At 37.4% G+C, this 13,165-nt stretch overlaps 1 protein-coding gene across 8 annotated transcripts in view; it reads right to left on the minus strand.

Moving 5' to 3' along the window:
• Positions 1–13,165, minus strand: part of MAGI2 (membrane associated guanylate kinase, WW and PDZ domain containing 2) — a 757,062-nt gene that overhangs the window by 84,619 nt on the left and 659,278 nt on the right. For 7 of the 8 annotated variants that reach the window (XM_054216495.1, XM_054216512.1, XM_054216486.1 and 4 more), the window contains 2 exons: positions 8,656–8,687; positions 3,559–3,748 (listed from right to left, as the gene is read on the minus strand). In XM_054216495.1, the coding sequence (XP_054072470.1) occupies positions 3,559–3,748; positions 8,656–8,687 (222 nt within the window). The remainder of the gene's footprint in view (positions 1–3,558; positions 3,749–8,655; positions 8,688–13,165) is intronic. The other variant, XM_054216480.1, reaches the window with a different exon arrangement.

Consider the following 13,165-nt stretch of genomic DNA (forward strand, 5'->3'; position numbering starts at 1 on the left):
TGAGCTCTCTGATAGGGAAGCAGAAGGCTTTGATGAGGTCCTGGTGAGCACTGACTGTGGTGAGATCCTCTGATAAGAGGTTCTGTAGAAATTCAGAGCTATGGCAGTACGAAAATGAACTGTTTAGTAGCAGAGTCTCACTGTGAGAGAAACAAAAACCTAACACTATCTCCTTCTTTTTGCGTTTTCCAGGTCATGATTGTTCGCTTCTTTGCACTATTATTAGAAGATGAACCTCCTTCTTTTCCGGTCTTGCCAGGAGATAAGGCAAACTTGCTTTCAGATAAGAAGTGCTTAAAAAACCCAAAGTAGCTGAACTTTTCCTGTGCACTTTAAGTTTATGTCTTCACCGAAGATAACCAACCTGACACAGCCATATGGCAGGAAACTAAGTGTGTATTATCTTGAAACTCTCCCTCCCATATACTCAATTTAGATGACAATTTCTTGCCTCAGTAATGGATTTCCTGCCTGTTGTTTCTCTCACTTCAGGAAACACTAGCACTATGTAGAGAATAAAAGCAATCAAAGGCTTGACAAATTGAATTTGCTAGAATTTGTGCTTATGGCATTCAAGAAAAAAAAGCGTCAGGGAGAACAGAGATGTTTGGAGGCAGTTATTTTTGACCAAGGGATATGAATGAATGCAGAAGAGGTCTGGCTGGCAACTGTGGAACCAAGGCTTGGAGAAAATATTCAAAGGATACCAGTGTCAGAAGAGAACAGATTAAAGCTTCCAGGATTAGCTGGAAGATCAGGACACTGCTGGAAATCTGGGAGGAGTGGTTACTGAGCTCTTGCTTTTCATTCCACACTTCCTTGTTTTGGGCCTAAGAGCTTAGTGATTTTTAGTTCCTATTTTGCTAGGTAGCTGGCTGAAAAAGGCTTCTGTACAATTTCTCGTTCCTTCTGGGACACAACTCAAGTGCAATTTAACAATTTAAACACAGTAGCATATGCTCCTGAACGCAGAAGGTTATATCAGTAGAAGATCGGAGTTCATGTTGGACAAAGAAGTACGCAGAAAACTTGTAGAAGGCACCCTGAATCACTGCATTCTTCTATTGAGTGGTGTAATATATCATCTTTTGGTGTAATATATCATCTTTTGGGGTGCAATCCAGTCTTTGTAGTTGACATCAGATATATATTCTCACAATTTTATGAAGGGCAAACATAGATTGAGCCTATTTGCTTTCATTAATATTTAGGGCAATTCTGTGAATACAGAACTCTTCATAGTGGGGGATCAAGATGAAACAAGGTGCCGTATAAATATGTATCCCATATATACATATGGCATGTATAACTTTTTCTTAATTGTCTTACAAAGACAATTTGTTTCAATGCAGGAAGTCTGTAATCTGCACTTTTCCACTCTTGGCTCGATGGCTTTAACCACAAAAGATGGTTCTGACTCTGCTGAATGGAAAGTGCAGATTTTTGCTAAAATACTTCACCTCTAGAAATTACCCATATGGGAAATAATTATTTGCTATGGGTTTTCCTTTCCTTAAAGCAGTATATGAAGGCAAGAGTGTTTTCAGTAGAGGTGCTGAACTACACAAAATCCTTGTTAACTACGGAATTGTTTCTTTTTCTTTTAATTTCTCTTTATAGTCACAAATACCAGCACTTTGGGGAATAGCAGTTCAGCTGTAGTAAATCTTTTTATTTGTCACTCTAGTCCTTACTGCACGCAGGGAAGAGAAAGAGGAGAAGGAGAAAGAAAGAGGAAGAGAAAAAGAGAGAGGAAGAGGAAGAGAAAGAGAAAGAGAAAGAGGAGAGAATTATTTCCAAACTTTGCTCAAATCTAGTCCTATTTCTTTCAAACCTCTTTGGCCTGCTCCACACTGTATCCTGATCCATACTTCAAAGAGTTTTAAAGTTTCAAAATTATAGCCACTGTTTTTACATTGTCTTGAGTACCCTGTCTGATCAAGAATTACATCCGCAGGCCAGGAACTTGCTACATTAATAAATAATGCTTATTATATTAATATAGCATGGGTATACAGTGTTTGTAAATTCACTGGCAAGCTCAGTTCCTATGCCTATGTTTATAATTGTAGATAAAATACTTTTTATAGAGGGTCTAGCATAAGTTCTCAAATTGATCTTTAGGGGGGATAAGATATCTGGTGTTGCTGAAAAAGGTCGGCAATTTATTTAAGTACTTAAATTTAAACTCAGGATCTTAATTTCAAGCACCTCTTAAATAAATAAATAAAAACCAATGAACCAAAGAAAAAACACCCCACCCCCCAAAAAAAAGATCTGGACTATGGAAAGTGAGATTCATGGTGACAATCTTTACTGAAAGATGTTCCACTAAATGGACCAGGGTGGCACAAGATGGTGGCACTGGCCATAACGACAAAGAATCGAGGAATATGAGATGCAATTTAGAGATTAGGTTAGAGTTAGAGTTGATGTAAAATAGACCCTGCTGTTCTTCCAGCATATTTATCCCGCTGGGGACTGGAAATACCAAAACCTAACAGGAGATGCTGATGCTGTAACTAAAGTATAAGTGCCAAGGCAAACAAAAGTGTCACCAACCCAGTGTTTGGGGCAATAACCTATTTACCTCAGACTATCCCTTTGCATGCTGGAGGAATTTGTACAGTCCAGATTATGGATCATGATAGTTTAGGTTTATCCCTATGTCTCAGGGCCCAACTAATATTAATGGGCTAATCTGGAGCAGCTGCAGTGCAATATTTTATGTGTAATTTATAACATAATTTGATCTATAGGCTAAAGTAATTTATAAAATGAATCGAAAGGTGGCATGTGCAAGTAATAACTGCTATGAAAAAGCTTTCAGAAAAAAAATAAACTATTTTGAAGCTTTGATTTTAATTAGCGCAAAAGCTCAGGACAATTTAGTTTAACATTTTTAGCTAAAATGTTTTTAAGATAAGGAGTAAATAAATTTAACCCCCTTTACCCTTGTTGTGAAAAATAAGTGGTATGTCCCTCAAAAGCATGATAAATAAAAACAACATGGGAATCTTGATGGCTCAGTTCTGTTTTGTATAGATCTTCAAATAGTACTTATTAGTGTTACGGGTTTCTCTCTAACTACCAAGGACAACGTGAAAACTTGAAAAAGTCATTTTTATAAAAAACAAATAAATCTGAAATTGAAGACATTTCAAATAAAAATAAACTTCATTTGAAAATGAAAGTAACTGAAATGATTTTGTGTTGATAAATTCACATCCTCCTATTGGTTAACTATGAAGAAAAATAGCACAGCAAAACGTGGTGGCTTATGTGTTGTTCACTAAGGATTTAACAATCAAAACGAGGAGAGCAAAAATATAAGGAAAAAAACTTATGAAAGTCAAACTTCAGAATCTAGACAAGATCTAGGAAAATATCTATGTGTAGAATTTTTGAATAATTTATAATGTTCTCTGTTAACTGGGATTATAGTTGTTTTCTTTAAATTGCAAAAGATAATGATAGAAAATTGTCAGCAGTGATGCATTGATAGGCAAAAGCTTAAAATATTAAACGGTCAGCAGGGTGAACAGGGCTTTCACTTACGCCTACTTTCATAAATAGCTCTTGATTTCTCATACAGCTCATACGGGTCAGGTTTTCGTGGATCAAAGGCCTCTGTTGAATCGGGAAATGAACTCCTGTGAAGAGTGGGTGGATAGGGAATATTCTGTGGCATAGCTGGGGCAGACAGGCTTGTTTGAGGGCTGCCTTGATTCTCCCATCGTTCCATCATCTGGAATAAAAGCACACAGAGAATAAAGATGAAGTTTTGCAAAAACCGTGACTTCCACAATGAGATTAAAGACAGTGATTTCAGTTAAAGATGCATTTTGTAAAATTAGCAAATCCCTTTGCTGTCTTTTGAGATGAAAGGTGTGTGTTGTGCTTTTTATAAAATTACTTGGTTGAATTTAGTTGTTAATTTGTTGCTCATGGGAAGATGTGATCTTTCTCAGGTAGTGTGATCCCATGTGGATTAGGGCCCAGCATTACCCCTCAGGCATGTTGAGTGCCTCTCAGAGAATCCACTGCACTGAATTATTGGAAGTTATTCTGCTAAAGGTGGAATCTGTGGGTCTGTGAAGATACAATTATCAGATTCATCAAAATACATAACTGAAAGTAGCGCTTAACAAAGAAGTGTCCAGACTGGGTAGCAAGTGAATGATCTTAATGCTATATCTTTTGAGAATGCATGGAAATAGTTAGCTGCCCAGGGAGAAGCAGATTACTGCAACTGTGAGCAGAATTTAAAGCTTCAATTGAAGAAAAAAAAAAACAAAACCAAAGGGAAAATTATTACAGCAGGTATTTGAGTATCTAGTGATAGTTGAATGTTCAATGATAAGATATAGAACATGGTAAAAGAAAAATGGGCATTAGTCTGACGCAGTCTTTTTCATTTCTTAGTGTTTCTTTCTTATATCAAAAATGACACTGGTATCATCCAACCAAACTCCCAAGCACAGGATAAGTTTTTCAACTCTTCCATTTACAGGAGAGAAGTACATATCAAAGTATCGTCTAAGCATGGAAGCCACCTCAATCCATGTTTTCTCCAAGACTGCCCTCAGTGGTCACACAAGTACATACAAGCCAGAAGAGAGATAACATGATAGACTGTGCGATAGAAGACTTGGGGATCTGCTTTTTTCTTTTTGAAGGAGTTGAATACTAATTAAATTGCATTAGCATTGCATTAGCACATACATTTGAAAAGACTAAGTTAAACAAAACACAAATGTTTATCCCAGAAAATGAATATTTGGCTTTTCCTGTGACCCCTCCTGAAGCAAAGGGTGATAAAGCCCCCAGAACAGTGTATTCTCGCACATAAGCCAACAATCAGTTAATTACGCAAAAAATGACTTTTGGAAACCAGCTGAACTGTAATTAAGTGCCACCGACTTCTGGTGTTGTATCAGCAGTGCCTTATCAAAGATGATTGCAAGTTTAGAGCAAGTTTGCTCTGCAAATTCTCTGATTATTGTTTGCCTTTAGTTCCTCAGGTTCAGAAGGTGTTTGGCCCAGCAGGTAGGCTTTGCTCTCTATTATGATGATTAACAGTATCAGACTTTTCCCACATCAAGTATGTGTGGACTACAGATGTTTTAGAGTCCTCCTGGAGAACATGCTGAGTAATTATCACTCTGTGCATCCCAAGTGATCTGAGGCTTCATACTTCAAAAATAAACAGAATAGGGATATTGGCCATTTTAAGTTGTTGAGGACCTCATTATTTATTCAGAGTAGTGTTATAATTCAAGCTATGCTTCTGTCAGGGTTTCAGCAGTAAGTAGGGCTGGTTCATTGGAAACAATGAAGAAAAGGAATATCTAGGTATCTCAGTCAATCATAGGATGAATCTCATGCATTAGTGTGTGTGGGGTATGATACTTAATTAGAGAAAGTGAAGTATTAGTGCTATGAAGTGCTAGTGATGAAGATATGTGATACTGTATTCAATATTTGCCGATGTTGTTCAAGAAAGACACATTTATTTCTCGTCAGATAGATACAGAAGACGGCAACTAGGATGTGATATAAGAGGACACTATAGGTATGTAGATCCTGTGCAATACAGTGACACACGGAGATACCCAAGTTATCGAAATAGCTTAGGAACAGGAAAGTACCTAGGGTACCTTCAGGTACCCTTCATACCAAGATAAATTTATCTCCTGTTTTGAGTAAATTAGCCAATTGGCAAGTCACATGAGCATCACAATAATCCTTCTGATAGCCCTTCTGGGTCTAGAGGAATTACTCCCGTATATATAAACATATATAGAGCATAGCGTTGTATCATGGAAGTGTAAAATCAAAGGTCTCCAGAAATAAACCCATTATGAAACTCATGTCTAAATAGAAAAGGAGAACTGGGCTTAATCTAAGTTTCTTATGTTCAGGGAAAATAATGGAAAATTATGTTTCGGTTTTGCCTTCAGTGAGGAATCTGAAAAAGAGTCTAAGACAGTGAAACTGAACTATCCATTGTATAGCTATGAAGCAGAAAGACATGTAGGGCCCTGTCTATCTAGAAGTGAATGATTTCTTATTTCCTGGACAGTACCAGAGAAATAGAACACTTACCTCTTTCAAAATGTGAAACTGAATAGAATTAAAGTATTTAAAGAAAGCTTTAAAAAGAGAAAGGAAAATATAATTATCTTTGATGAGCAAACTTTTCCTCGGAGAAAGGACAAGAAATTGAAGATCAATTGATGAAGCCCCACTGAGTCCCATATGTCTAATTCTTGCTTGCTGGTTAGCGCTAAATCTTTAAGCGTGAAGTTAAAAACCGAGCAAAACAGATAAACACAAGGGGAACTATACCTCCCAATCCCGTATCAATTAGTTAAATAGTTACATAGTGTTTTGCAATGATGTGAGTTATCACAATGCTAGCTCACAGATAAAGGTGCTCTTAGAAAAGAGTAAGCATGGTATTGGGTGTGCTGTGCCACATCTAAGCTGGGTAGTGGTTTGGTGGCATCACTCAAGTTCATTTTGCACCAATCAAATTGTATTACATATGTTATACAGAATATATGCACTATATGGATAGAAATCACAGGAAATTTCTGTCAGCGTAGGTTACTCAGGGACGTTGGGCGCACTAGGATGCAGTGCACGCCATCCTTAGCCTCTGCCCCAGGGAGAAGAGCTTGTCTCTTTCCCCTCTTTCAGCCAATGGCCCGTGGTCCCCTTTTTGCTTTAAAGAATGGTGGGTGTTTCTCTCCAGTGCAGCCAGAGAGGCAAAGGGGCAGCAGTAGTCACCCAAGCAGAAAAGAAACCTGGTTTTGGGCCATCTACAGTTTTTCCTTCCTGTTACACACCTACAGGCTGGGCTGTGGTGTTGGGAAGGTTTTCCAGACCTCTGGGTGCTGGCCCTACTGCTCCAGACTGCCTCAGACTCTCAGTGCTTCAGAGGCACTTGGTTGCAATCTTATCTTCATGTCATGGGCACTAGAAATTTATGTCTGATTACTTCTCTAGTTAAAATGGTGACAGACAGAGGAATGCACACCATCTCAACCTGGTTAATCATTTGTAAACTCTCTTTCTGAAGCTAGCCCCAAATAGGCTAGCTGTGTATGGTTAGCCTGCATGCCGGCATGTTATCTGCACACAACAGTGCGGTATTTTTCTGTGAGCCCTGGTTTCCTCAGACTATTGCATGAAAAACTGCATCACTCAAGTTGCTTCTCTAGATTATGACTGTTGGCAAATGCTACTTGAGTATGAACTACTACACTGTTTATATAACAAAGTGCAGACAATCATTAACAATATGCTGATATTTGTATATTTGGTATGTATGTAAAGAGGGTGAGCACTGATGGTGGGAGGTCTTTGAATTTGAATCTTTAACCAGTTCCAAGTTCTCTATTTCATCACCTAGGATTAAAAGTTGAATGTCCCACTCAGACAGGAACCTTAAACTGGTGAGATCAAGCTAGCCCTTAATAGTCAGATTTATTTTCACAAACGTCCTGCTACTAAAGTGAATAAACAAACGTATGCAATACTTATTCCAATGTATTGCATTCTTCCTCTCACCTTTTACAAAAAAACCACTACAAGATGAAGCAGTCTGATGGAGTTGCATCAATTGATTAATTAATTGCTATTTGTATGTGACAGGTTACAAAAATTATCTTGGTATGCATTAACCATGATCCATTATGAGATGTGAAGTCGTCCAGATTCAACATAAGCCCCCCCCTCCCCGCAACAAAAATAAGACAGTTATAAATACTTCATATGATATTGGTATTGTTATTTCTATTGCTCTTAGAAGCTTCCAGGCAGAGGCAGGCTTCTTTTATCCTCTACACACCTCTGATGAGAGATAAGCACTATTTTAAGGTCATTACAATCTGTGTGAAAAAAGCCAAATTGAAAAAAAAAAACAAACCACAACAAAACAACAAACCACAAAACAAACCAGAAAACCTAAAATAGCAGCCTATGATTTCTTTTTACACTGTGAATGTGTCACAATTTCAAAAAATGATACAATGTGGTGTCAACAGAATAAATGCAGTAGTTGCTTACAACGTTACAGTAGGAAATCTCTTCAGACCTTGGGATTTAATGTCAAAATCATAGAAACAGAGAGATGTTGGTTAGAAGGCACCTCAGTAAGTTATTGAGTCCAAGCTCTCACGTAAAGTGTGACTATTTCCAGCTCTAGATCTACTAATGCAAGAAAGAATAAGAATCGCTTTGAGGATGTTAAGCTCAAACCACTTGTAAACCAGAAAAAGTGCATGTTGTCCATTTCAAAGAGATCGCCAATAGAAGGCCAACTAGACTGGCCTCACTGCTGGGGCCTTCTGCTGCCTTCTTCTCCAGATCCCTCATTTTTGAGCCACTGCATTTCTCGTTCTTGACACCCATCTTTACATCGAGATGTTTCTTTCTCCAGACCACTGCTGGCAGACTCCAAGTCAACAGATCTGCAGAGCTTATCAGTGAGGCCACCCCTGATGCTGTCTCACCTACAGCTGGGGCACTGCTGAGAGGTGTCTCATGAGCTGGGAACAGGAGGGTTAGATGAAGGTCTACAGATATTTGCTTTGAATGATAGTCATCTTATGAACTCACTGTGTATAATTTGGAAAGGGAACTTACAGGCTTTGGAGTTTTCCATGGAGAAAAGAAACCTGAAATAAACAAAAAATAACGTTAGCAGATTTTTCTGATGCATAAAGAGTGGAGGTTAAGTGGTGCCTATGCTCCCATTCTCATTCAGGTCTGCAGATAATATTGATATATATGAGAATTCTCTACACACAAGGGGTGAAAACACAAACCACAGGGGATAATTTCTAAGAAAAAATATATGCAAATATATATATATATATACACACACACATATATATATATGCACGTGGAGCTATTAAGATCATTGCCATATTTTACAAACAGCATGGTATTATGTTGAAATTAAAAGAACTAAACAAAAGGTCTTCCAATTGTCTTGGTGGACATTGGATAAGACACCAAACGACCTGGTATTGATGTGTCAAATGCAGTCGCACCTTTAAGAAGAAGCAATTCAGAGCATCCCATCAACAAAACCTAATAACACAAGAGATTTTTAGAAGAAAAGCCTGGAGAAAAACAGCTGTTTAATCAGTATAGAGAAGGTAGCAAAGTTTTGGGAACATTGTTTGATACTGTCCTGTTTTTTTGTCATAGTTAGCTAGTGGTCCGACATGACTGCCTCTTCTACACAACTAGTTATCTCCTTTTCCTTGGTTACTGGCTGACTGATAACTTGCTTTAGTGACTTTCATAAATTTCAACTATTGTAGCTTACAAATGTTTAAATCTCCACATACGTCCTTTTCATAAAAGAAGATCATTTGAAAAAGTCATTGTAAACGCTGTTTTATCTTACACAGCACAATGTTACAAAACTTGCAAAATATTAAATAAAAATAAGAATCTCAAAGGATACTGGGTCACATTTTTAAAAAATACCAGCTTTTTGCATAGCTTTCATTAAATAACTCATTCTCAGTTAATAACAGGTAAAAAAAGAGAAAAGTCTGTGGACCTGCCTAAGTAAGATTAAAAGCTAATAACAAAGGGATCATTTGTTTTGTCAGAAACACAAATGGGGCTTAAATTGAGACATCTAATAGGAAGGCTGCTCTTTCATTCAAAAATGAATTAAGCTGGAAGAGTAGTGCTGACTTTAATTATTTCTTTTTTCTGAAGTGAGTCTGAAAAATAATTTAAATCACAAGAACACTAGGGAAAGTATCTTTCTACAGACAAATCACAACAGGAATTATATTTGTACATAGTATTGAAGGTTCCCAGAATTCTGTGATAATGAGGTAATTTCTTCTGCTGCGATACCTAATTCATTTTGACTGAAAAAATCTTGGAGCAAAAAAAACACTTGAGCCTTTTGCAGAGAAACCCTGGCTGTTCTGTAATGCTGATGTAGACGCCGATAGCACTTTTAAACAAAAAGTATATTGGGAAAATTAATCCTTGGAAGTTTTATATTTACTGACTCTACAGTGTTCGGGTAAAAATTGCTTTATTAACAAGTAAGAGATTTCTTTCTATCTGCAAATTCAAGCTGAGATAACAGGCATCCTGTATAGATCTGGCTTATACATCACCTTCAGTATCAAAGATTCTGTAGTAGAAACTTAGTCAATAACTTCTTGGATGGCAGATGGCTACCTTTCTATTACCTGCTATTTTTCTGTACAGCTAATAAGTCTGAAAGTTAAAAAAGCATTTTCCCCCTTCAAGCTAAGGATAAAGCTTGAAACTGGCAAGGAGGTTTGCTGAAAGGTAGCTCAAATCAATTCCCTACACAGATTTGGTGTTTGGGAAAAATTGGTAGAGGGCAACACTCCCTCCCCACTGGTACTGGTGCATCTCCCAGCAGTCATTGGCAGCAAAAATTGCTCCAGGTAAAACTGAAATGCCATTTTTAACCTGTTTATTTACTGTGTCCACCTAAAAATATATTTTGCTGGAGTTATCAGAATTTTTTACTTTCAATTATTAATAAATAAAAAAAGCCTCAACTAAAAAAGTTCTATTGTTCACCCAAACAAGGAGAACACAGACTTATATTTAGCTTGGAGGCTAAGGGCACAGACTGCAACATACAAATGACAACATCTACACTCAAAACAAATAAAAGGCAATATTTATTCACACAGCATGAAATTATGTTAAGAAAACTAATGGATAAAGGATGCCATGGAAGTAAAAGACTCAAAGCAAGATTTTAAAAAAGTATTGGATATCCATATGTGTACAAAAGCATGTTAGAAGGTAAAATGTCTAAAGGTAACAAACATTGGAACTGATAATAAAATCCAAACTTCACATTTAAATACAGGTATTATATCAAGACCTCATGTAAACCGAGGTGTCCTCTCACCTATGTCAAAGACTAGATGCTACATTAAATACATGAAGGTCTAGTTCCATAAAGCAAACCCTATCTTCTATCTTTCACGTATTTCACGGCAATATTAAATTTGCCTCACGTAACATCTGTATTCTCAGCCAAATTAAATACACTTTTTCTCAATCTAAACACAACTGCCCTTTAGACAATGCATGGCTTTATCAGTTTTTGAACATAAGCCTGATTATGGATAATTGTTGTGAAGCAAACGGGTACAGAATCGTCACTGGTATTTAGATGCACGCAACCATTGCTGCAAATTCAAGAATTCAAGAGAACAGTGCACATGTAGCACGTGGTAAGTGTAACAGAAACTTCACGTGAAAAAGCATAAAGGCAAAATGCACTTCCCTGTGTAGTCTGAATGCCCCCTTCTACCTGTGTCGAGTATGCACTGAACACACATTATTAAGATATATTCTTCAGGTCAGCTTCTGAGCTTTTCTACCTGTAGACGACTTGGTCCCATACTTCTGCAGAACAATATTTAAAGGTGAGCGTTGGCCTTCTGCAGCCACTTCTACAGTTGGCAATGAGAAGCAGTGGGCTTTCACTTAGTTCGACCTCACTTCACAACACCACATTTTTCCCTTGATTTTCTGGCACTTGCTCGTTACCTGCTGTGAGTTTTTCCACCAGAGACTGTGGGGCCCCACTGCACGACAGCCCCCAGCAGGCTGGCATCCATTCGGTGTTGATTTAGAGGCAAGACTGGAATTTGTTCTCCAAAGAGTGCAACTTTCCACTTTTGCTGAGCATTAATACAGTACTAATGCTGATTTACCTCTTGATCAACTCATGTCTAACTGGGCACACATACTGGGTAAGCTCTTATAACCTCCTTATCCCACGCCCAGATTTCCACTTCTCCCACCCTAAACTCCCAACCCCCTACTGTCCAACTGGTGATGTCTTCTATGAAAACCTGAGTGGTTGAGAATATTTTGTATATATACATATATTGTTATTACTACATATATATACACCACCCCCCTATTCACATACAGTTTTAAAATTTGAAATAATAAAAGCCAGCTTAGATCCACCTAAAAATACTTCATGCAGCCTGTTCTTCCCATGAGTGGCTTTCTCCTCACCCATGCGCCTGACAGCCTTCCCTTCTCCTAACAGCTTCACCACATAAGTTGTGGCTCCCCTTCTGAAGACTGCCTTTTCTTACTATTCATTTTAAATAAGTCTTTATTAATGCTCCTTGTGAAGGCAGCAGTACAGGTCTGAATTAATTTTGGAAAGAAAATTACTGGCTTCTGTAAAAAAAAAGCAACCACCACCACTCGGCTAGATGCTAGCAGGAAAATACTACGGTCACCACCTAGTGTAATGTAATGTAACATAACGTGTAAGCATGTGAGGATAAAATATGTAACCTCGTATACTTCTCCAGTGCTAGTTTTGTGAATACAATGATTTATTTTCTCAGTGTTGACCACTTACACTGTAATAAGGTACAGCAGCTGGTGGCCAACACTTTTATTGAAATTTTAATTCTTTCGTTTTAAATAAGCTGAGGTACAGTAACACCCATATGGTTTTTAAAAATCAGAATTACATTTTCTCATAAAGTAGTGTTAGAAAAATTATTTTTGACATTGCTTTTTAAATTATATTTACCACCTTCCAAAATGAACTTCCCTGGAAATCAGAGTTGTGATGGTTTCTATGTTGTAACTTCACTAAAAAACACCAGTAACAGAAAACAAATTTTGGATTCAAATGTATTTGGGGGAACAAAAAAGATATTTTTTTTTTCTTTTTTCAGATCAAGGGAAATTCCAGCTTCAGCTTACTGTACTTCTCCTTTGTGATGAAGATATCCTATAACAAAAGACAAATCACATCACACTCGTTGTACCTATTTCTTCTTATATACAAATTTAAGTATGCTTTTTTCATGAAACACGCTTACAGATTTCACATGCTTTACACTTCAGCCAGTATTTATTGTTGGAAAGTTTAGTTTTCTAGAAGTAGCTTATCAGATAGGACGTATCACTTGCAAGACAGTCCTGATTTGTTTATTATTCTTTTTTCAGTAAAAACCCTGTATTTGGCATATTCCTTAATGTCAGTAATACAAAACCAGCCTTTGGTTATTAGACTGCTGCCATGTGCACGCTTTTTGCTACATTTCCATCTCCATTATTTTGTTCCATTAGACAAACCATTTAC

The sequence above is a fragment of the Rissa tridactyla genome, chromosome 1 (assembly GCF_028500815.1).
Source record: "Rissa tridactyla isolate bRisTri1 chromosome 1, bRisTri1.patW.cur.20221130, whole genome shotgun sequence".
Classification (NCBI taxonomy): domain Eukaryota; kingdom Metazoa; phylum Chordata; class Aves; order Charadriiformes; family Laridae; genus Rissa; species Rissa tridactyla.